The sequence below is a fragment of the Choloepus didactylus genome, chromosome 10, assembly GCF_015220235.1.
Source record: "Choloepus didactylus isolate mChoDid1 chromosome 10, mChoDid1.pri, whole genome shotgun sequence".
Taxonomy (NCBI): Eukaryota; Metazoa; Chordata; class Mammalia; order Pilosa; family Megalonychidae; genus Choloepus; species Choloepus didactylus.
The window spans coordinates 45919601-45946357 of record NC_051316.1 but is presented as its reverse complement, the minus strand read 5'-3'; the positions used below and the strand labels follow the sequence as shown (position 1 = coordinate 45946357).

Here is a 26757-nt window from a genome sequence, read left to right as displayed (position 1 = left end):
TATGCACTTTTACTTTTAACATTTTAAGTTACCTAAAGAGCTATAATATTGCTATTTGTACTTGAAAAATAACTTTGGAATTAATGGTTTGTTTTTTAAGTGAAATTAATTATTCCCTTTCCCTTCATTTTTTCAAGTATTCTTCATTAACCTTTAATTGCTTTGATTTTATATAATGGCATTTTTTTAATTGAATGTATTTTATACCTTATTGTCCCAGTGCCCAACTCAGTGTTATGTTGTGTATAAATACTTTATAAATTATAATGCGACCCTTTGCAAACATGAATATACAGTAAAGCCAAGTTAAGAAGTAGTACTTCAGGCACCTGGTAAGCCCCTGATAATTTCTTGGCCATCTTTCAGAAGATGCAGACTTTTGTTGAGGAAATTTAACTGCCCTGTTATCCTCAATCCATCTGTTTCATATGTAGATATTGGCAATAACAGTTGGATTTCTTCATTAGAATAAAAAGTACACTCTTTAGTTGCTATGTTTTGCCTTATCAAGTCAACATTTTAGGCTTTCTGATGATGATTATACCCTATTTATGGAATTGTTTTCTCATAAATTTGTAAGACTCTCCCCTTGGGTTAAATTGTCCGCTGACATACTTAGCTTAAGATGTCCCTTTTCCCAGGAGTGCCCTACCCTCACTATCTGTGGCAGCTCAAATCCTGTTTAAAACATGAAAACATGCAGTTTATTTCCATGAAATTTTGCTAGGCTAATCTCATCCAGTCTTTCCCTTTATTCCAAATTATTCAATATTTTATGGATGCCAGTTTATACTCCATTAAATTATGTGTGCTTAAATATGTCTTAAGACATCACTTAGACTCCAAACTTCTGTAGGGAAATGAGTGATAGTAGTATTGGTTATGACCCTTTAGAATTGGAAAAACCTGCATTATAGCAGCTTATTGGTCTTTATAAATATACAGAAATACATAATGTTATGGTGTTAAGAATGTTAAGTTTGAAATTTCTTGTATAAGTTCTTGAGAGAAAGGATCTCTAAGGAAAGTGCAAAAAAAAAAAAAGTCTTTGAAATCCTCAACAAATGTAATGTTTCCATTAAATGTTCTCTCAAATAGTCAGGAATCAAATATAAAATTACACGTCTTTGAACAGTATAATGGAGGGGAAGAGAAAGTAAATGTCTTCTCCAAGATAACACAGTTATATCTACTGGGCACCCAACTCCTGGTATCTCTTCTTTAACTGTAACAAAGCATCAGGAAATACATTACTTAGGGGAGATTATATAATGAAATAAATAGAGGTAGAGCAGATTTTTCTGGTTGCTTTGGTTTTTTTCCTAATAGCCTGAAATTTTTGAGAGATGTTGTATAAGTGGAAAAAAAAAAAGTCTAGTGCATTTTAATCTTCCAAAATTCACCTGATCTGTTTTGTTTTGTTTTGTTTTTAATTCATTTAAAACATGACATAATTAGTAAATGGGCACTGATACTTGTTTAACATTGCAGGTAATACAAGAAACCAGATTAAAGCAAATTTATACAGCAGAAGAAAAATATGTGATGAAAACTTCTTTTTATTCAAACAAAGTTATTTCTAGTAACACATCCCTAAAAGTAGCCCAATTTCTCACAGTCACTGTGGATCTAGAGCAAAGAAGACACTTAGAAGAACAGCTGAAGGTTGGTAATTTTGATTTGTGTTAGAAGAGTATTAACTGATTTTATAATACTTAAACTAGAACCTGTTTTGAAAACATTAACAATTTTAAATCTTCCATAGGAAATTAATAGAAAATTACAAGCAGTAGAATCAGGAATGATTGCCTTACATGAAACAAGCAAGCACCTAGAACACAAAGACAATGAACTTAGACAAAAGAAGAAGGAGCTTCTTGAAAGAAAAACCAAGAAAAGGCAATTGGAACAAAAAATTAGTTCCAAACTAGAAAGGTATCTTTCAGCCTATTTGCCGGGGAGGGAGGCATAAAGAAAGAGCTCTATTGGAGACATTATTAATTTTACCCTGGAATGACACAACAATCCCCACAACTATGTTTTGTAATAATTTCTCTCTAAAGCTTTATTCCTGCTACCCAAAACACAATTTTATTTCCCAGGGAAAAGGGAGGTGATGCTCTCTCTTCCTTAGGTCATCTCTAGAATTATTGAGGGCCCCGAATAAGTTTTGTTTATATGGGCTGTATCTATTGATATTTACCATATTAGAAAGTAAAACTGAGAAATGCTTAAAACATTAATTCATTTTAAAATAATAAACCCCTATACATTAACATAAATGTTTTATGAAAAATAACTTTTAAAACAAAAAGTTTAGTGAGAAAAATGGCATTGTTTTACACTTTAGCAAATCTTACGTAATGTCTGGCTTCTTTGAAGACAGCTGGATTCTCTCATACTGCTTCTGGCATGCAGTCTGTTGTGAGATGTTGTTTTGATTGTAGTATATGAAGAAAATCTGCCCTTGTGCAGATATGTGGAAAAGAAAAGAGTATGTTAATTTTTTTTTCAGATAACTGGATATATAGTTTTAATTTTACATCAGAACTTGCCATGGTGTGGTTTCTTAAAGGTTAATTGCAATGTAGAAACTGAAACCATGTCAGTAACTTGTGTACTCTGTTACCTTAAAATCCATTGCATTTCAAGTGGATCTTTTACCCATGATTGATTTTGTTACATCACACATTGGTCATTTGGAAAGTGTTTGTGTAATAAGTGATGTAGAGGTTTCAAATGTCAATTTATTTTATTATATAATGTCATTAAAAACCCTTTTGATCATCAGTTTCATCAGAAAAGTTTAAGACTTGGGAAGCTTGTCAAGTTGACAATGGAACATACTAATTTTTTCAAAATTCTAATTTTCACTTTGGCAACGAATACTTTTAGTTATTTTCCTTGAAGTGACAGGCTGACTTCATTTATTTTTTTTTTTAATCATTTTATTGAGATATATTCACATACCACGCAGTCATACAAAATCATTTATTTTTGAAGGAAAAAATGTCAAATACCCAAGTCTGAATAACCATTGTCATCCATACTTTCAAGTAAAAATGGTGTTCCATGAAAAAAGTATCTCATCCAGCTCCCAACTCAGTGACATGATGGCTTTTCCTTAAGATAACCATCGCTCTTTGTTATACAGCAGAAGTGCTTTTTTGTATGCTGTGTACCCCCGTTTCATCACACCGAATATTCAAAAATCCAACTCAAGATTTGAGATTTCATAAAATTAATTTTGCTACCTAATCAAGGACTTTAAGGGAAGCTAGCTTTTTATCTTTGAAGAATTCAGTGACTGCCGGTACAATTTGGTGAAACTGCCTTGATTCATTCTTAAGCACTACTATTTTTACTCACCATTGCTTTTGTACCACCAGTGCAAGTGTCAAAGCAGCGAGAAGGTGAAACGATGTCTTTTTGCTGTGAAAAAAATTTTGCCTCAGGGACCCACAGGGGTCTGTGGACCATATTTTGAGAATCACTGCCCTCGATAAATATCCAGGATAATGTGCCATTGAGTTTGTAGCACTGATGGAGGAGAGGAGAGAATAGAGGCAGAAAGATTATCATACTAGTCTGTTACCTCACTAGTTTTGAAAGAAAGTAAAAGTTATTAGGGTATCTAGTCTATGGGAGTGGAAAATGGCTTCAGTTTCAAGGTTTCCCCCCCCCCCCATCTTACCTTAACACAGTCCAGACCTTTTTGTTGTACTGTTTTATATTTCTTACCTATTGAATAAAGATATAATATAATCAATCTTTAGTAATAGATAACAGCTCATTGTCTTGAGTAACATTTACCTTAATACAGTATATATTCTAGACTCATTCATGAAGTAAATACATTTGAAATATATTAGGAAAATTTGTTTCATAAAGGAACTTAAATTTTTTTAAAGCAAATGATTTCTCATTAACTTTCATTTTAAAAGTTAATAATAATGTACCTTGGTTGCTTAAAGATGTATATATTTAGTCTAGCTTCTTAGAATTTGTTTTCAACTTTAAGCCTTCATCAAAACCCTCTCTCCAATCATTTATAAGACACACCCTTTACTGTGTGACTCCTGTATTGAACTCATTGTTTAAAACTAAACACTCTCCTCAGAGTAGTTTTTTCTTGCCAATACACACATTTCTTTCTGGCAATTCTACAATTCTTGTAGGCCTCCAGATTATATTCTTGGAGTAATCTCTTGTGTTGTTTTGTTTTCCCTTTTCTCTGTCCCCTCTGCTTAGTGGTTTATAAAGCACTGTTAATTCTTGGCAGTGGAATGACTTCATACCTATTACCAACCCTGTCTCATACCTTCATCTTTTAACTTTGGAATACCTTGTTTGTGACCTGGTTAATGATCTCTCCTTAACTAACTCCCTCTCCAGAGACTGTTTCATAATAAGCAATAATAACAACTAATAGTTATTGGTCAGTTACAGGCAAGACACTATTCTAAGTGTATTACGTGTATTACCTTTTTTAATCTTCACCACAGCCCAATGGTAGAAATTTTTTTCCTCAGATGAGGAAACTGAAGTGAAGAAGAGTAACTTGCACAGAGTTACAGTGCTCGTTAGTGGCATAAAATGATTATTTAATCTAGGAGCTAGCACTTTATACATCTGAATAGCATTACTAAATAGTTCTTAAAACTACAGGGTGCCTAAGGATTTTGGCTCAGTCCTTGTGTTTAACTCTTGATTTCTGTGTCATTTTGTGATTCATACAGTTTAAAGCTGTTGGAACAGGATACTTGCAACCTTGAAGAGGAAGAGAGAAAAGCAAGTACTAAAATCAAAGAAATAAATGTCCAAAAAGCAAAGCTTGTTACTGAATTAACAAACCTGATAAAGGTAAGACATTTTATTGATTGGATTCACATTTCCTATAGCAGGTAGATAAGACAAAATAGTAAAATCCTTAGAGGACTTTATTTGAAGGGGGGAGTCTAAACTACAGGGTTTGATGTTTTTACTAATTATGTAAGCAAGAAATTTTTATCAGCTATTTCGTCTTGCCTCAATCCTTCACATTTCCTGTTCTAGGTCATTAAATAGGTTAAATGCACTCACTGAGTTAAATTATGTTTCAGATGACTATGAAATATATAGGAAAACAGTTTTTAAACATTCTCTTATAAGAAACAGTTATAAAAAGAATTATCAGAGATGTCAGTCACATTGGAAAATGTTACTGATTCATGGTTCATAATTTTGTTTTTAAGCTATATTATTTTCCTTTTAAAACATAAGTAACATAAAAACTAAACACTTAGGGGTTTTGTTCCTAGATTTGTACTTCACTGCATATACAAAAAGTAAATTTAATTCTTCAAAATACTACCGTGATCTCCGAGAAGAACAAATTAGAATCAGATTATATGGCTGCATCTTCACAACTGCGTCTCAGAGAAGTAAGATTTTTGCCTTTATTTTGGGGTTCCAGTCTCAGACTAGTTTGAAAATATATATTGTCTGTCTTCACTTGCAGTATGCACTTTTTTATTATATACTACTTAATTTACAAATTTAATGCATACTGCTGATGAGGAAGCAATAGTTAAGCCACTTTGTACTATTCATTTTGTGTTATTTAATAAAGGGTATGAATAATCAAAAAGGAGAAATCAGAGTATCTGATTTAGTCACTGAAAACCAGAGTCTAATGTCTGCTTTTTGAACCCATATAGATGATAGCTTATTACTGTTTACCAAGCAACAACTACAGCATTAATTACAGCCTTAATGTAGTGTTGTTATTCTTTTATAAAATTTAATATTCCATATATATCTTGTCTTGAAATGATGATAAAACACTGAAATATGGTGGGAGAAATGTGATATACTATATTAACTTAAATCTAAAGAAGAGCTAGCAAGCAAGATGATAATGACAATAACACAATGACATAGTTTTTTACTTTCCCCAAATCTTTTCTCAAAAATAAAGATCAGCTAGGATAACATAACAACAAAAGTGGACAACATATACAACATAACTAAGTGCCAGGGTAACCCTATAAACTCAAAAATGCCTGTGAATTGGGTGAAATCAGCAATAGCATCAAGACCAGCATAGTATCAGTAACTGTGTGGCAAGAAGCAGAAGAAAGACTCAGAGAACCAAGAAATCAACTTGCCAACAGGTACTCAAGATGCTCCACTAGCTACAGAAAGTTCAGCAGATCACTTTGAGAGCAATCCAAATTAGGAGGCAGCTTTGTAGACTCCAAAAAGATTGGATAGTGCTGGGATGGATGGTCTGGGTCTTAGGAACTGAAACCAGCCAAAACTCCCTGGAGAACAAAGGTCCATATTGAGAAGAACTAAAACTTTATGATGGATGAAGAAGCAGAAAAGTATGTACTCGATGGTGACATGCCTGACTGAGTAGCTAAAGCACAACTCTGAAAATGAAAGAAGGAAGACTGTATAAGCAAAATAAAAACTTCAAATTAGATCCTTTGGGAGAAGTAGAATATCATTAAGTGTAAATAGATATAACTCATCTATAAAAAGAGAGATTTTCAAAGTAAATTCCAACACTGTGCTGTGTACAAAAGTACATCTAAGAGAAAGAAATTAAGAAAGGTTGAAATGAAAGGATTATGGGCAAAAGGGATCTTTTTGAATAGAAACCTTCTAAATGGCAATGTTCTAATACAATTGGGTTGTTTACACAGCTCTGTAAATTATACATCAATAAAAACTGTTAAATAAGAAGTTGATGGACAAAGGTATACAAGGAAAGTAAAGATAAAAAGAAAGCTTGAATATCTCAAGCTCCTGCTATGGAGTGATATTTATTATATATTGTTAGGTGAAAAAAAGCATAGGAGAGAAAAGTGTCTATACTATGTTGCCATTTTCCAAAAAAGGTTGGAAAGTGATGACCATGTCTCTATATTCGCTTATATTTTAAAAATTGTAATGATAAACTGAATTTTTTTAATTGCCTGTGGAGGAGGGAAAGGGAGTGGTAAAGGACAAGGTTAAAAGCTACACTCGTAGCTAAAAATATGTCTTGTGTTTTCCTTGTTTTGGAGCCATGCAACTATTTTACCAATAAAACAAAATTAAAAATTTTTTTCTAAAGTGCAAAATTAAATAGCAAGCACAAAATGAAACCAATGAATTTGTGTATTTTGAGTTAGCAGCATTGCCTCACAGAGCAAAATTATTCTAAGTAACTTAAAAGCACAGTAAGTTTTTTAAACAAAACTCACATTTAGATTGAAAGAAACTATACAGAATTGATTTTCTTCACCAAAAATAATAGCGATTTTTTTATTATTCCTAGATAAACCACAAACACTTATTTTTGTAGGCTTTCCAGGTTTTGCTTATAAATCAAGATGAAGCAAAAGATATAGTCATGGAAATAGACAGCAGAAAACAGACAAATCAGTTGTCAGTGTCCATGGCCTCTGATTCTGCCCTGACCATGAAACGCAAGTGTTCAACCTATCTATGCAAAAAAGCTTTTGAATGTGTAGGTTCTACAAAGGTTTTAAACAGCAACAGTCAGATGTGGAAAAAGGTATTCAAACTTAAACTGTAACTTGTTCCTTTAAGTTCATTTGCTAAAGACAAAACCTACACTGAAATCCTTGCTTTGCGAGCTCAGTTTTCGTCACCTGTCTAACACAAAATTTTAACATACTTCCTAGAACTCCTGCTAAAGGACAGTCATGAACCTCACTGTAACATTCATAAAATGTATTCCATCCTCACCTCCTCAAAATTGACTTCCTCAAAGTGCTGAAATACAAAGTACCTGACAGTTGAATCCACAGTGACCAACCAGAAATGAAATGTTGCACTTTCGATGTAAAGAACAGTAATTTGATTCTAAGAAGACAAAAAGAATTTCAAAAAAAAAAAAAAGGAAAAAAAGTAACTGTTTTTAGCAGTCATTATTATTAAAATTTGGAGTGTTATTCTAAAAAATATATTAAAGGATAAAGCAAATAAGTAATTTTGTTAATGTCATGAGTAATTACGATTTTCAACATAAAAGAGATTCGAATATAAAACAAGGTAAGTACAGACACACTTAGGAGATATTGCTAATAAAGCAAGTATCACCATAAAATGAGCCACATGAATTATTTGTTTCCCAATGTATATAAAAGTTATGTTTATGCTATACTGTATAATCTATTAAATGTACAACAGCATTATGTCTAAATAAAAACAATATACATACTTGAATTAAAATGTGACACAGGCATGAAGTGAGCACTCACTGTTGGAAAATGGCACTGATAGGCTTGCACACAATACAATGTTGCTACAAACCTTCAATTTGTAAAAAATGCAGTATCTGAGAAGCACAATAACGCACAGTAAAACCTGTTACGGCTGTTGTATAACAAAAATCTTGAAATCTTAAATTTGCATTGGAAATGTCAGAATGAACTGATAATATATTTTCTCTAAAAGAAAAAAAAAAATACATTTCCTAGCTCCATCTACTGAAAAGACCCATATTGTGGTATCTAAATACCATTTCCCACTTAAATGGCCCATTGTAGAAATGGCTAATTTCTAGGTCTAGGGAAAGAAATGTTTTAACATTATGTCATACCAGAAGGCAAAAACATCAAAGACTACTTGGTTATATCAACAGGACTCAGATACCACCTTGAAGGACCTCCTACTGGCCAAAGAGGAGACAACAATAGATCAAAACATACCAAATATAGTCTAAATCCATGAATTTATAATGACATTCAAAAAATATACAAGTTATTGGTCACCTCTGGAAAATGTTAGAAAACCAACTTATGAAAAATAATATGCCTTTCTTATGTGAACTATTAGGTAAACAAATTCTTGAGGAAGGGAAGTTTCTCTCTGTTTTAGTTTGCTAATCAAAGCAGATGCCATGAAATGCATGACATTAATAGTGGGAATTTATAAGCTTACAGTTTGGAGGCTGAGAAAAATGTCAGAATCAAGGCGATGCTTTCTTCCTGAAGACCAGCTGCCCTGATTCTAGACTCCTGTCGCATGGCAAGGCACATGGTAGCATCTGCTGGTCTCTCCCTTCTCTTCCAGGTTTGGTTGCTGTTCCAGTTTGCTAAGGCTGCCAGAATGCAAAATACCAGAAATGGATTGGCTTTTACAATGGGGGTTTATTAGTTTACAAATTTACAGTCCTAAGGCCATAAAAGTGTCCCAACTAAAGCATCTTCACTGAAGAAAGGCTGATGGCATCCAAACACATCTCTCAGCCTGTCAGCTGAGAAGGCATGTGGCTGGCATCTGCTGGTCCTTTGCTCCTGGGTTGTGTTGCTTTCAGCTTCTAATTCCAGTGGCCCTCTCTTTAAGCAAGTCTGTGGGTTCTCACTTAGCTTCTCGGGGGCAAACTCTGGACTGCATCTCTTGGCTTAGCATCTCCCAAACATCTTTCTTTAAAATGTCTCTGCCTTTTATCCTCTCATAGAGGATGCCAATAAGCTTAAATTAAGACCAACCTTGAATGGGCAGGGTCACACCTCCATGGAAATAATTGAATCAAAAGATCCCACCCACAGTAGGTCTGCCCCCACAAGATTGGATTAAAAGATCATGGCTTCTGGGGTACGTAATAGATTCAAACCAGCACAGTTGCTTTCAGCTTCTTGCTTCCATGACTTTCTATTTTTACATTTCATTTCTTTTATAAAGGACCTCATTAAGAAGTTTAAGACCCATCCTGATTGAGGTGAGCCATACTTCAAATGAAGAAACTTCATCAAAAGATCCTACTTACATTGGGTTCATACCCACAGGAATGGGTTAGGTTTTAGAACTTGTTTTTTCTGGGGTACTCTTTGAGGAAATATTGTAGCTAATAAATGAAAAGGAATATTACTATTAGAATATCACCACTTTGTAGCTGCTAATAAATCATTGAATCACATTAGCTGCTATCATCACAAAAAGATAGCCAGATAATTTATATGTTTCTTTACGGAAGGATGGACCACCTATGAAATATTCTTGCCAAATAATCAAATAGCAATCTGATTAAACCACTAGAACAGGATTCTCTATCTCAAGACTATTGACATCTTGGCCCAGAATAATTTTTTTTATGAAGGGCTGTCGGCTGTCCTGTGCACTGCAGAATGGTTAGCAGCAGCACTGGCTATCTGCTAGATGCCAACAGCAAGCTCCCCCCACACCACCACCGCTGCCCTCCTCCCCGCTAGTTGTGACAGCCAAAAATGTTTCCAGACATTGCCAAATGTTCCCTGGGGAGGAAAATTGCCCCAGTTGAGAACAACTGCTCTAAAACCACTGGTACAGGCAATACAAGAGAATACAAAATCTTCAGCACCACCACAGAAATACAGTTAGCAAAATCTAGAATATGAGGAACTTCATAAGACAGACAATTTAGTTCAGTGCTCTCAGCTATTTATGTCATTTTAATTTTAAAAACTATATCCAAAATGTTATTTTAACATGTTATCAACATTTTAAAAATTATTACATTTTTTATCTTTTTTCTTTGTATTGTCTTCAAAATATTTTATACTTTAACATCTCAAGTCAGATGCTAAATTTTCATCAGAAATACTTGATGTGTATTTAGATTTTATAAAATTTACAGTTGAAAAAGTAGGTTCACATAACCAAATTGTTCCAAACATTTTCCAGTGACTGAGTCAAGTATGGTCTTTAAATTTAAATTTAATTGAGTAAAATTAAAAATCTGGTTTTCAGACATTAGCCATATTTTAAGGGCCTAATAATCATATGTCACTGACTAGTGGCTACTTTATTGGACAGTGCCATTTCTAAAACAGATTACAAAGGAGAAGGAAGAAATCCTATAAATTAAAAGGGGCTTAAACGTATTAACCAAACACAGTGTGTGGACCTTATTTTGATCCAGATTTGAACCAAGAAATATTACAAGAAATAGGGACATGTGAATGCTGATTCAGTTTTTCATGGTATTAAGCATTTGATAGTATTAAGCATTTATTGATATTTGAGGTTTATAATAGTACAATGGTTATGAATTTAAGTCTTTATCTTTTGGAGATACATTGCTATAATAATTTATGGATGAAGTGAAAGACTGTCTAGGATTGCCTCAAAATAATCCGAGGCGGGGCAAGATGGCAGACTGGTGAGCTGTATGTTTTAGTTACTCTTCCAGGAAAGTAGGTAGAAAGCCAGGAACTGCGTGGACTGGACACCACAGAGCAATCTGACTTTGGGCATACTTCATACAACACTCATGAAAATGTCGAACTGCTGAGATCAGCGAAATCTGTAAGTTTTTGTGGCCAGGGGACCCGCACCCCTCCCTGCCAGGCTCAGTCCCGTGGGAGGAGGGGCTGTCAGCTCCGGGAAGGAGAAGGGAGAACTGCAGTGGCAGCCCTTATCAGAAACTCATTCTACTGATCCAAACTCCAACCATAGATAGACTGAGACCACACACCAGAGAATCTGAGAGCAGCCAGCCCAGCAGAGAGGAAACAGGCATAGAAAAAAACAACACGAAAAACTCCAAAATAAAAGCGGAGGATTTTTGGAGTTCTGGTGAACATAGAAAGGGGAAGGGCAGAGCTCAGGCCCTCAGGCTCATATGCAAATCCCAAAGGAAAGCTGATCTCTCTGCCCTGTGGACCTTTCCTTAATGGCCCTAATTGCTTTGTCTCTTAGCATTTCAATAACCCATTAGATCTCTGAGGAGGGCCCTTTTTTTTTTTTTTTTTTTTAAATCCTTTTTTCTTTTTCTAAAACAATTACTCTAAGAAGCCCAATACAGAAAGCTTCAAAGACTTGCAATTTGGGCAGGTCAAGACAAGAGCAGAACTAAGAGAGCTCTGAGACAAAAGGCAATAATCCAGTGGCTGAGAAAATTCACTAAACACCACAACTTCCCAAGAAAAGGGGGTTGTCCTTCACAGCCATCATCCTGGTGGACAGGAAACACTCCTGCCCATCGCCAGCCCCATAGCCCAGAGCTGCCCCAGACAACCCAGTGTGACGGAAGTGCTTCAAATAACAGGCACACACCACAAAACTGGGCGTGGACATTAGCCTTCCCTGCAACCTCAGTTGATTGTCCCAGAGTTGGGAAGGTGGAGCAGTGCGAATTAACAAAGCCCCATTCAGCCATCATTTGAGCAGACTGGGAGCCTCCCTACACAGCCCAGCAGCCTAGAACCGCCCTGGGGGGACAGTACTCACCTGTGACATAGCACAGTCATCCCTCAACAGAGGACCAGGGGGTGCACGGCCTGGAAGAGGGGCCCACTTGCAAGTCTCAGGAGCCACATGCCAATACTAAGGACTTGTGGCTCAGTGGCAGAGACAAACTGTGGCAGGACTGAACTGAAGGATTAGACTATTGCAGCAGCTTTAAAACTCCAGGATCACCAGGGAGATTTGATTGTTAGAGCCACCACCCCTCCCTGACTGCCCAGAAACACGCCCCATATACAGGACGGGCAACAACAACTACACACGCAACCTTGGTACACCAATTGGACCCCACAAGACTCACTCCCCCACTCACCACAAAGGCTAAGCAGGGGAGAACTGGCTTGTGGAGAACAGGTGGCTCATGGACGCCACCTGCTGGTTAGTTAGAGAAAGTGTACTCCACGAAGCTGTACATCTGACAAATTAGAGATAAGGACTTCAATTGGTCTACAAATCCTAAAAGAACCCTATCAAGTTCAGCAAATGCCAAGAGGCCAAAAACAACAGAAAATTATAAAGCATATGAAAAAACCAGACGATATGGACAACCCAAGCCCAAGCACCCAAATCAAAAGATCAGAAGAGACACAGCACCTAGAGTAGGTACTCAGAGAACTAAAGATGAACAATGAGAACATAGTACGGGATACAAAGGATATCAAGAAGACCCTAGAAGAGCATAAAGAAGACATTGCAAGACTAAATAAAAAAAGATGATCTTATGGAAATTAAAAAGACTTGACCAAATTGAAAAGATTCTGGACACTCATAGTACAAGACTAGAGGAAGTTGAACAACGAATCAGTGACCTGGAAGATGACAGAATGGAAAATGAAAGCATAAAAGGAAGAATGGGGAAAAAAATTGAAAAAATTGAAACGGACCTCAGGGATATGATAGATAATATAAAACGTCTGAATATAAGACTCATTGGTGTTCCAGAAGGGGAAGAAAAGGGTAAAGGTCTAGGAAGAGTATTCAAAGAAATTGTTGGGGAAAACTTCCCAAATCTTATAAACAACATAAATACACAAATCATAAATGCTCAGCGAACTCCAAATAGAATAAATCCAAATAAACCCACTCCGAGACATATTCTGATCACACTGTCAAACACGGAAGAGAAGGAGCACCACATACAAAGGAAACAGCATAAGATTAAGTAGTGACTACTCAGCAGCCACCATTGAGGCAAGAAGGCAGTGGCACGATATATTTAAAATTCTGAGTGAGAAAAATTTCCAACCAAGAATACTTTATCCAACAAAGCTCTTCTTCAAATTTGAGAGATTAAATTTTTCACAGACAAACAAATGCTGAGAGAATTTGCTAACAAGAGACCTGCCCTACTGCAGATACTAAAGGGAGCCCTACAGACAGACAGACAAAGAAAGGACAGAGAGACTTGGAGAAAGGTTCAGTACTAAAGAGATTCGGTATGGGTACAATCAAGGATATTAGTAGAGAGAGGGGAAAAATATGACAAACATAAACCAAAGGATAAGATGGCTGATTCAAGAAATGCCTTCACGGTTATAACATTGAATGTAAATGGATTAAACTCCCAATTAAAAGATATAGATTCGCAGAATGGATCAAATAAAATGAACCATCAATATGTTGCATACAAGAGACTCATCTTAGACACAGGGACACAAAGAAATTGAAAGTGAAAGGATGGAAAAAAATATTTCATGCACGCTACAGCCAAAAGAAAGCAGGTGTACCAATATTAATCTCAGATAAAATAGGCTTTAAATGCAGGAATGTTTTGAGAGACAAAGAAGGCCACTACATACTAATAAAAGGGGCAATTCAACAAGAAGAAATAACACTAGTAAATGTCTATGCACCCAGTCAGGGTGCCACAAAATACATGAGAGAAACACTGGCAAAACTAAAGGAAGCAATTGATGTTTCCACAATAATTGTGGGAGACTTCAACACATCACTCTCTACTATAGATAGATCAACCAGACAGAAGACCAATAAGGAAATTAAAAACCTAAACAATCTGATAAATGAATTACATTTAACAGACATATACAGGACATTGTGTCCCAAATCACCAGGATACACATACTTTTCTAGTGCTCACGGAACTTTCTCCAGAATAGATCATATGCTGGGACATAAAACAAGCCTCAATAAATTTAAAAAGATTGAAATTATTCAAAGCACATTCTCTGACCACAATGGAATACAATTAGAAGTCAATAACCATCAGAGACTTAGAAAATTCACAAATACCTGGAGGTTAAACAACACACTCCTAAACAATCAGTGGGTTAAAGAAGAAATAGCAAGAGAAATTGCTAAATATATAGAGACGAATGAAAATGAGAACACAACATACCAAAACCTATGGGATGCAGCAAAAGCAGTGCTGAGGGGGAAATTTATAGCACTAAATGCATATATTAAAAAGGAAGAAAGAGCCAAAATCAAAGAACTAATGGATCAACGGAAGAAGCTAGAAAATGAACAGCAAACCAATCCTAAACCAAGTAGAAGAAAAGAAATAACAAGGATTAAAGCAGAAATAAATGACATAGAGAACAAAAAAACAAGAGAGGATAAATATCACCAAAAGTTGGTTCTTTGAGAAGATCAACAAGATTGACAAGCCCCTAGCTAGACTGACAAAATCAAAAAGAGAGAAGACCCATATAAACAAAATAATGAATGAAAAAGGTGACATAACTGCAGATCCTGAAGAAAGTAAAAAAATTGTAAGAGGATACTATGAACAACTGTATGGCAACAAACTGGATAATGTAGAGGAAATGGACAATTTCCTGGAAACATATGAACAACCTAGACTGACCAAAGAAGAAATAGAAGACCTCAACCAACCCATCACAAGAAAAGAGATCCGATCAGTCATCAAAAATCTTCCCACAAATAAATGCCCAGGGCCAGATGGCTTCACAGAGGAATTCTACCAAACTTTCCAGAAAGAACTGACACCAATCTTACTCAAACTCTTTCAAAACATTGAAGAAAATGGAACACTACCTAACTCATTTTATGAAGCTAACATCAATCTAATACCAAAACCAGGCAAAGATGCTACAAAAAAGGGAAACTACCTGCCAGTCTCACTAATGAATATAGATGCAAAAATCCTCAACAAAATACTTGCAAATCGAATCCAAAGACACATTAAAAAAATCATACACCATGACCAAGTGGGGTTCATTCCAGGCATGCAAGGATGGTTCAACATAAGAAAATCAATCAATGTATTACAACACATTAAAAATTTGAAAGGGAAAAATCAAATGATCATCTCAATAGATGCTGAAAAAGCATTTGACAAAATCCAACATCCGTTTTTGATAAAAACACTTCAAAAGGTAGTAATTGAAGGAAACTTCCTCAATATGACAAAGAGCGTATATGAAAAACCCACAGGCAGCATAGTACTCAATGGTGAGAGACTGAAAGCCTTCCGTCTAAGATCAGGAAAAAGACAAGGATGCCCACTGTCACCACTGTTATTCAACATTGTGCTGGAAGTGCTAGCCAGGGCAGTCCGGCAAGACAAAGAAATAAAAGGCATCCAATTGGAAAAGAAGAAGTAAAACTGTCATTGTTTGCAGATGATGTGATCTTATATCTAGAAAACCCTGAGAAATCGACGATACAGCTACTAGAGCTAATCAACAAATTTAGCAAAGTAGCGGGATACAAGATTAATGGACATAAGTCAGTAATGTTTCTATATGCTAGAAATGAACAAACTGAAGAGACACTCAAGAAAAAGATACCATTTTCAATAGCAACTAAAAAAATCAAGTACCTAGAAATAAACCTAACCAAAGATGTAAAAGACCTATACAAAGAAAACTACAGAACTCTACTAAAAGAAATAGAAGGGGATCTTAAAAAATGGAAAAATATTCCGTGTTCATGGATAGGAAGGCTAAATGTCATTAAGATGTCAATTCTACCCAAACTCATCTACAGATTCAATGCAATCCCAATCAAAATTCCAACAACCTACTTTGCAGACTTGGAAAAGCTAGTTATCAAATTTATTTGGAAAGGGAAGATGCCTCGAATTGCTAAAGACACTCTAAAAAAGAAAAACCAAGTGGGAGGACTTACACTCCCTGACTTTGAAGCTTATTATAAAGCCACAGTTGTCAAAATAGCATGGTACTGGCACAAAGATAGACATATAGATCAATGGAATCGAATTGAGAATTCAGAGATAGACCCTCAGATCTATGGCCGATTGATCTTTGATAAGGCCCCCAAAGTCACTGAACTGAGTCATAATGGTCCTTTCAACAAATGGGGCTTGGAGAGTTGGATATCCGTATCCAAAAGAATGAAAGAGGACCCCTACCTCACACCCTACACAAAAATTAACTCAAAATGGACCAAAGATCTCAATATAAAAGAAAGTACCATAAAACTCCTAGAAGATAATGTAGGAAAACATCTTCAAGACCTTGTATTAGGCAGCCACTTCCTAGACTTTACACCCAAAGCACAAGCAACAAAAGAAAAAAATAGATAAATGGGAACTCCTCAAGCTTAGAAGTTTCTGCACCTCAAAGGAATTTCTCAAAAAGGTAAAGAGGTGGCCAACTCAATGGGAAAAATTTTTGGAAACCATGTATCTGACAAAAGACTGATATCTTCCATATATAAAGAAATTCTACAACTCAATGACAGTAGTACAGACAGCCCAATTATAAAATGGGCAAAAGATATGAAAAGACAGTTCTCTGAATAGGAAATACAAATGTCCAAGAAACACATGCAAAAATGTTCAGCTTCACTAGCTATTAGAGAGAGATGCAAATTAAGACCACAATGAGATACCATCTAACACCGATTAGAATGGCTGCCATTAAACAAACAGGAAACTACAAATGCTGGAGGGGACGTGGAGAAATTGGAACTCTTATTCATTGCTGGTGGGACTGTATAATGGTTCAGCCACTCTGGAAGTCAGTCTGGCAGTTACTTAGAAAACTAGATTTAGAGTTACCATTCGATCCAGCGATTGCACTTCTCGGTATATACCCGGAAGATCAGAAAGCAGTGACACAAACAGATATCTGCACACCAATGTTCATAGCAGCATTATTCACAATTGCCAAGAGATGGAAACAACCCAAATGTCCTTCCACAGATGAGTGGATAAATAAAATGTGGTATATACACACGATGGAATACTACATGGCAGTAAGAAGGAACGATGTGGTGAAACATATGACAACATGGATGAACCTTGAAGAGATAATGCTGAGCGAAATAAGCCAGGCACAAAAAGAGAAATATTATATGCTACCACTAATGTGAACTTTGAAAAATGTAAAACAAATGGTTTATAATGTAGAATGTAGGGGAACTAGCAATAGAGAGCAATTAAGGAAGGGGGAACAATAATCCAAGAAGAACAGATAAGCTATTTAACGTTCTGGGGATGCCCAGGAATGACTATGGTTTGTTAATTTCTGATGGATATAGTAGGAACAAGTTCACAGAAATGTTGCTATATTAGGTTACTTTCTTCGGGTAAAGTAAGAACATGTTGGAAGTAAATCAGTTATCTTAGGTTAGTTGTCTTTTTCTTCCTTGTTATGGTCTCTGAAATGTTCTTTTATTGTATATTTTTTTAATTTTTTTTTTCATACAGTTGATTTAAAAAAGAAAGGAAAGTTAAAAAAAAAGAAAAACAAGGAAAAAAATATGTAGTGCCCCCTTGAGGAGCCTGTGGAGAATGCAGGGGTATTGGCCTACCCCACCTCGATGGTTGCTAACATGACCACAGACATAGGGGACTGGTGGTTTGATGGGTTGAGCCCTCTACCATAGGTTTTACCCTTGGGAAGACGGTTGCTGCAAAGGAGAGGCTAGGCCTCCCTATAATTGTGCCTAAGAGCCTCCTCCTGAAGGCCTCTTTGTTGCTCAGATGTGGCCCTCTCTCTCTAGCTAAGCCAACTTGAAAGGTGAAATCACTGCCCTCCCCCCTACGTGGGATCAGACACCCAGGGGAGTGAATCTTCCCGGCAACTTGGAATATGACTCTCGGGGAAGAATGTAGACCTGGCATCGTGGGACGGAGGACATCTTCTTGACCAAACAGGGGATGTGAAAGGAAATGAAATAAGCTTCAGTGGCAGAGAGATTCCAAAAGGAGCCGAGAGGTCACTCTGGTGGGCACTCTTACGCACAATTTAGACAACCCTTTTTACGTTGTAAAGAATTGGGGTAGCTGGTGTTGGATACCTGAAACTATCAAACTACAACCCAGAACCCATGAATCTTGAAGACAATTGTTTAAAAATGTAGCTTATGAGGGGTGACAATGGGATTGGGAAAGCCATAAGGACCACACTCCCGTTTGTCTAGTTTATGGATGGATGAGTAGAAAAATAGGGGAAGGAAACAAACAAACAAACAGACAAAGGTACCCAGTGTTCTTTTTGGCTTCAATTGCTCTTTTTCATTTTGATTATTGTTCTTGTTATTTTTGTTTGTGTGCTGATGAACGTGTCAGGGATTGATTTAGGTGATGAATGTACAGCTATGTAATGGTACTGTGGACAGTCGAATGTACGATTTGTTTTGTGTGACTGCGTGGTATGTGAATATATCTCAATAAAATGAAGATAAAAAAATAATAATTCAGTGAGGGGGTCTCATAGGGAGGGAGTATAGATGAAATACTATTGGCTATGGGTTGAGAATTGTTGAAGCTAAGTGGTAGGTACATGAAGATTTATTATACTGTTCTTTCTTCTTTTGTACATAAAAGTAAAAAGCTTCCATTCTTGGCCATAATGAAGAAAGAGGCCAGATTTATCCTCTCTGCCTGTTTGAAACTGTTATGAACCCCCAGAAGAACCATGATCTTTTAATCCAATCTTGTTGAGTGGAACCTTTTGATAGAGTGTTTCCATGGAGATGTGACTTACCCAACTGTGGGTGAGACCTTTAATAAATTATTTCCATGGATATGTGGACCCCACGCATTCAGGGTGGGTCTTAATTAGATCACTGGAGTCCTTTAACAGAGCTCATGGACAGAAGAAGCTCATAGTGCTGAGGGAGGCATTTTGGAGAGAAGCTAAGAGCCAACACAGACCAAGATACTTGGAGACACAGATGTTTGGAGATGCTAAGCTAAGAGATGAAGCCCCGAGTTTGCCCCGGAAAAGCTAAGAAAGGACCCGCAGATCCTTAGAGAGAAACACCCTGGGAGAACAAGCAAAGATGCACAGGAGCTGAGAGAGAGAAGCTAAGAGAGACAGAAGCCCAGAAACATTTGGGAGAAAGCCATTTTGAAACACAACCTGAGAGCAATGGACCAGCAGATGCCAACCACATGCCTTCCTGGCTGACAAGGTGTTCCGGACGCCATTGGCCATTCTTCAGTGAAGCTATGTTGTGGATGCCTTAGTTTGGACACTTATGGCCTTAGGACTATAAATTTGTAACCTAATAAATCCCCTTTATAATAGCCAATCCATTTCTGGTATTTTGCATAATGGCAGCTCTAGCAAACCGGAACCCCCTCCCACCTTAAACCAGTAAAAGAAAGGACAAAATATATGAAACAGTGATTTTCAGGCATTAGACAACAGGTAACGCAGAACAGTGATCCCTGAGAGAAGGGACATAAGATGAACCCTATGATTGCCTCAGCTAGAGAGTGTTTCCAGGCCACTTCACAGGGAAGGGGAACCTAATATGAGAGAGACAATAGCAACTACAGATTCTACAGACATTAAAAGGATATTCGGAGGAGAGAAGATGGCGGCATCGAGACAAGTGGAAGCTAGTTGTTCCCCCTGGAACCACTGATAAACAACCAGGAACAACTAGTAAGTAATCTGGAATAACTGCTGGGGGACAACCGTGACTGTCCACACATAATACACCAAGCTGGATTGGGAGGAATACCCAAGAACACAGCATAAAATCTGTAAGTAAATACTGAGGACCTGTGCTGAGAGCCCCTCCCCCATGGCAGGCCAAACTGCAAAGCCTTGCTGTGATAGAGCAGCACTCTGAATAAGCGAATATACCTCAGCCCAGCTCCAACTGAGGTTTTAATTAACAGATGTTGACTGCTCAGTACAAGCTATGAATCCCCAACAAGCAGACAGAGGCTTTTGGTGATTTGACCTTGGAGAGCTGGAGGACCTCCCTGGGAGGAAGGGGGATCCCAGAGGACCAGAAACTGAGGGTGGCCGCGGACTGGCCCTGAGGGGGGCTTTCTGTCCATTTTTCGGCTCAGTGGAGAAAGCCTCAGCCATTTTCAGTTCTGGGCACTCTGGCCCAGACAAGGGTGGAGATAGCAGAGTCAGAGAGACTATTCAAATGTAATGATATCTCCCTAGAGGGTCTATCTTCCCTAAGAGGAAAGAAACAGCGCCAAGCTTTACTACCCGCCTTCCATTCAGAACCAGACCCCAGAGCCTGGGGGAAAACAGCCATGTGCCATACCTCCTTCCATCAGTCTGGAGCAACAGGCTGACAGGTACCACCTGCTGGGCAGAAAAGCACAGTGACTTGAGGCCTCACAGGGTGTACCAGTCTTCTAAGGCACACCCTCACAGAGACCTGATACTTTGCCTCCCACTGAGACCTGAGCCTGTTCTGGTCTGGGAAAACCTGATTGGGGCATCCAGGGAAACAGATGTCTAGACAACGGAAAACTACAACCTACCCTAAGAAAAACAAAGTTATGGCCCAGTCAAAGGAACAAACTTACACTTCAACTGAAACACAGGAATGGAAACAACTAATGCTAAATCAATTCAAAAACTTTAGGGAAGATATGGCAAAAGAGATGAAGCACATAATGAAAACACTAGGCATTACATAAGGTAGAAATCAAAAGTTTGAAAAAACAACTGGCAGAATCTATGGAAATGAAAGGCACAACACAAGATGAAAGGCACATTGGAGACATACAACAGCAGATCTCAAGAGGCAGAAGAAAACACTCAGCAACTGGAGAACAAGACACCTGAAGGCCTACACACAAAAGAACAGAAAGGGAAAAGAATGGAAAAATATGAGCAGCATCCCAGGGAATTGAATGACAACATGAAATGCAGGCATGTACGTATCATGGGTGTCCCAGAAGAAGATAAGGGAAGAGGGGCAGAAGCAATAACAGAGGAAATAATCAATGAAAATTTCCCATCTCTTATGAAAGACATAAAATTACAAACCCAAGAAGCACAGCGTACCCCAAACAGAATAGATCTGAATAGGCCTACGCCAAGACACTTAATATTCACTTTATCAAACGTCCAAGATAAAGAGAGAATCCTGAAAGCAGCAAGAGAAAAGCGATCTATCCCATACAAAGGAAGCTTGATAAGACTATGTGCAGATTTCTCAATAGAAACCATGGAGGCAAGAAGGAATTGGGTTGATATATTTAAGATACTAAAAGAGAAAAACCTCCAACCAAGAATCCTGTATCCAGCAAAACTATCCTTCAGATATGAGGGAGAGCTTAAAATATTCTCTGACAAACAGACAATGACAGAGTTTGTGAACAGGATACCTGCTCTACAGGAAATACTAAAAGGAGCACTATAGACAGATAGGAAAAGACAGGAGTGAGAGGTTTGGAACACAGTTTTGGGAGATAGTAGCATAGCAATGTAAGTACACTGAACAAAGATGACTGTGAGTATGGTTGAAAGAGGAAGGTGAGTAGCATGTGGGACACCAAAAGGAAAGAGGAAAGATAAAGACTGGGACTGTATAACTTCATGAAACCTAGGGTGCTCAATGATTGTGATAAAAGGTACAAATGTATTTTTACATGAGGGAGAACAAATGAATGTCAGCCTTGAGAGATGTTAAAAAACAGGGTGGGATTGGGGGAAAAAGACAATCAATGCTAACTAAAGACTATAATTAACAGAAACATTGTATTATGCTTCCTTTAATGTAACAAAGGCAGTACACCAAAGGTAAATGTATATGGGGTGGGTGGGACATGGAGGAGGAGTATGGGACTCTTGGCATTGGTGATGTTGTATGAGTCTTTATTCTACCTTAGTTTAATGCTGTCTTTCCTTTTGTTGCTTCCTAGCTGTCATGGTTTTTTTTGTTGTTGTTTTGTTTTGTTTCTCTTTCTTTTTTCTTTTGTCTCTGCCTTCTTTGACACTTCCTCCTTCTTTGTGGAATAAATGGAGGTGTCCTTATATAGATAGTGGTGATGGTGGTGAATACATAAATACATGACTATACAGGGAACCATTGATTGTTTACGTAGGCGGAATGTATGGTGTGTGAACAAAACCATCTTTAAAAAAAAAAAAAAATGGGTTGCAGGGGAGTGAATCTCCCTGACAACATGGAATATGACTCCCAGGGAGGAATGTGGACCTGGCATCGTGGGATGGAGAACATCTTCTTGACCAAAAGGGGGATATGAAAGGAAATGAAATAAGCTTCAGTGGCAGAGAGATTCCAAAAGGAGCCGAGAGGTCACTCTGATGGGCACTCTTAAGCACACTTTAGACAACCCTTTTTAGGTTCTAATGAATTGGGGTAGCTGGCGGTAGATACGTGAAACTATTAAACTGCAACCCAGAACCCATGAATCTTGAAGATGATTGTATAAAAATGTAGCTTATGAGGGGTGACAGTGTGATTGGGAAAGCCATAAGGACCACACTCCCCTTTGTGTAGTTTATGGATAGATGAGTAGAAAAATGGGGGAAGGAAACAGACAGACAAAGGTACCCAGTGTTCTTTTTTACTTTAATTGCTCTTTTTCACTTTAATTATTATTATTGTTATTTTTGTGTGTGTGGTAATGAAGGTGTCAGGAATTGATTTTGGTGATGAATGTACAACTATGTAATGGTACTGTGAACAATCGAATGTACGAATTGTTTTGTATGACTGCGTGGTATGTGAATATATCTCAAAATGAATATAAAAAAATGGGTTGATGAAGATTGAGGGCACTATATTGAGTGAAATAAGACAGACACATAAGGACAAATATTTCAGGGTCTCACTGATATGAACTAATTATAATATGCAAATTCATAGACATGAAATATAAGTTACCAGGATATAAAACAGGGCTAAAGAATGGGGAGCAGTTGCTTATTATGAGCAGAATGTTCAACTAGGGTGAACTTAAACGTTTGGAAATGGACAGAGGTGATGGTAGCATGGTGTGATAATAATTGTGCTGAATGGTGTGTGAAGGTTGCGGAAATGGGAAGCTCAGAGTCATGTATGTCACCAAAAGGAGAGTTGGAGGTTAAAAGATGGGAATGTATAAACAATGAACTTGTGGTGGACAATGTCCGTGATTAACTGTACAAATATTAGAAATCTCTCTCATGAACTAAAAGAAATGTATGACACTATAACTAGAAGATAATAGAGGGGCATATAGGAAAAAAATATATACCTATTGCAAACTATATACTACAGTTAGTAGTATTTTAACATTCTTTCATCAACAGTAACATATACCATACCAGTACTATGAGTCAACAATGGAGGAGGGGTGGTTAGGGGTATGGGAGGAATTGAATTTCCTTTATTTGTCTTTATTTCTTTTCTGGAGTAAAAATGTTCTAAAAATTGAAAAAAAATTAATTGTGGTGATGGATGCACAGCTGTATGATGGTACCATGGGCAATTGATTGAACACTTTGGGTCTTTGGCTAATTGTATGGTATGTGAACAATCTCAATTAAAAAAATGCTAAAGGACATTTCAGAATAACAAAAAAAAAAGGTATTGGGACAATATGACACCTAAAGTAGTAGCAACAAAAAATAGATACATTGTATTTCATTAAAATTTAAAACTGTACAGAGGACATTATGAAAAAGTAAAAAGATAACCTACACAATGGGAGAAAATATTTGGAAACATCCGATAAAGGTTTACTATTCAGAATATATAAAGATTTCCTATGACTTAACAACATAAAGAAACAACCTAATTTTAAAATGGGCAAAAGACTTGAATATACATTTCTCCAAAGAACACATACAAATGGCCAATAAGCACATGAAAAAACTGCTTAACATCATTAGACCTTGGAGAAGTACAAACCAAAACCACAATGAGATACCACTACTTCATAGCCACCAGGATGGCTGTTTTTTTTTAAAAAAAAAAAAAAAAAAAACCGTAAAATAGCAAAGGTTGGTGAGGTATGGAGAAATTGGAACCCTTGTTTATCGCTGGTGGAAGTGATATAGTTCAGCCTCTGCAGAAAACGTTTTGGCGGTTCCTCAAAAAGCTAAACGCAAATTACCATTTGACCCAGCAATTCTACTCCTAGGCATATACCCAAAAGAATTGAAAGCAGGAACTCAAACAGATACTTATACACTGATGTTCATAGCAGCATTATTCACACTAAGCAAAAGGTGGAAATAACCAGTGTCCATCAACAGATGAATGGATAAACAAAATATGGTATATACATACAATGGAATATTATTCAGCCACAAAATGGAGTTCTGATACATGGTACAAATTGATGAATCTTAAAATCATTAATTAAGCTATGTGAAATAAGTTAAACACAAAAGTACAAATACTGTTTGATTCTACTTACATGATACATGTAGAATATACAAATTCATAGAGAAAGTAGATTAGAAGTTTACCATGGGGCTAAGGGGAAGGAAATAGGAAGTTACTGCTTAATGGGTACAGAGTTTCTGTTTGAGGTAATGAAAAAGTTTTGGTAATGGATGGTGCTGATGGTTGCACAACGTTGTCTCAGACCTTCCCCACCCATTCTTGTAATTCCCAAGAGGCTACCACTGTCTGGCAATGGTATGTACATGATTCACTTTGAACTTTTCAGAAATTATATTCTGTAAAAGTGAGCTATAGTAGTATCTATTGGTGAAAAGCATTTGTTGGAAATTGAATTGTCTGCCCCACAAAAGACATGTTCAAGTCTCAATCTGCCTTCCTGTGGGTGTGAACAAATTTGTAAATAGAACCTCTGAAGATGTTATTAGTGAAGTTATAGAGTCATCTGTGAATAGAACCTTTGAAGATTCTATTTAGATGAGGCAAATTGAATCACGGTAGGCCTTAATCCACATAATCCATATTATAGTCCATATAATGCAGAGGAAATTAGGATGCAGTCACAAGAAGCCTGAGAATCAACATTATCATCTAACGGGAGCAGAAATGCAAACCAAGAAATCCCAAGTATTGCAGCAAGCCAGCACTAGACTCTGGGAGAAAGGATGACCTGTTGATGGATTTTGGACTTCTGGCCTCCAAAACTGAGACAATAAAGTCCCGTTGTCTAAGCCAAACCATCACATGTTATTTTTCATAGCACCTTGTGAACGAAGACAGCATCCTTAGAGGATGGGTTTTAGAAATATAGACCAAAACGGCACAGATGAATGGAAAGATTAAATCATTTTAGAGTAATAGTTCCATTATTCTGAAGCCAGCTTCCTGGAACCCTCTGGCTTCCTGGAAAAGTTTATGGCTCAAAATAATTGGAAAAAATAAGAATTTGGTTAGCAGACGAGCAACTTGGGAGCATGCAGACACAAACACACATAGCCAAAGGGAGCCGAAAGTCAGGTTCAGTATTCTAGCATTAGCTAGTTCATTTTGAGCAAAAGACAAAGGCATGAAAAACAACAGTTTCCTTCCTGTCCCCTCCCTGACTAAAGAAGGGACAAAAAGGAGGCAGGGGGACCATATGATAGCAAGGGTCATTCTGAATATGTAGAAGGGATGCAGCAAATTAAACCGAAGACAGGATCCAAACTAGCTACTGAAGAAGTCTCATCCATGCTTTTATTTCACAAGGGGTGTGGGGGAGGTCTTCTAGTGCCCATGCTAAAAGTTACCTCATCTATTGAGCCCATAGGGAAAAGTATTATAGAAGAGATTTATATTATGCAGATACTATATGGAGCTTTCAATTTAGTCCCACATTGTAGTATATGATCCTGGTGCCTGAAATTTTGAGAAGTATCATTAAATCATGATGGCTTTGGAGTAACCTCTCTCCCCAATTTTGACATGGTGAGAGAGACTCTTCCTGCAGGCTTAGCTCACATGAATGCACTAAGAGCAGGTACAGACTGACAGGGTGCTCTCTCATGATCCATTATGGTAGTAGTAGCAGAAGTATTAATATTTTGAATAGAGCTGACCACTGTGTTTTTGGAGATTAGGAATGTTTCTTGAGAGGAGGTTTTGTTTTCAGTCTTTGAACCATTAATTACTTTATTTACAAAGATGGCTACATTATACTGCCCAGAAAATAATCTCTGATCAAGCTGCTTTGTCCCTCTAGATTTTGTTAATCTGGAAACAGTACCCAATCAGTTCTCAGTCTCTTAACAACTTCATCAGTGCCTAAGCTGAAGTATGTTATAATAAATTTAACATTAAAATTCTAGTAATTGAATATTCATCAGTGTTCTTTTTTACTTCAGTTGTTTTTTTTCACTTCAATTATTATTCTTATTATTTTTGTGTGTGTGCTAATGAAGGTGTCAGGGA

General features: G+C 37.0%; 1 protein-coding gene across 2 annotated transcripts in view; it reads left to right on the top strand.

Annotated features, from left to right (window-relative positions):
- SMC5 (structural maintenance of chromosomes 5) overlaps positions 1 to 26757 on the top strand; it is a 177178-nt gene that overhangs the window by 136892 nt on the left and 13529 nt on the right. For both annotated transcript variants that reach the window (XM_037796904.1, XM_037796903.1), the window contains exons 14-17: positions 1492 to 1665; positions 1766 to 1935; positions 4740 to 4863; positions 5301 to 5423. In XM_037796904.1, the coding sequence (XP_037652832.1) occupies positions 1492 to 1665; positions 1766 to 1935; positions 4740 to 4863; positions 5301 to 5423 (591 nt within the window). The remainder of the gene's footprint in view (positions 1 to 1491; positions 1666 to 1765; positions 1936 to 4739; positions 4864 to 5300; positions 5424 to 26757) is intronic.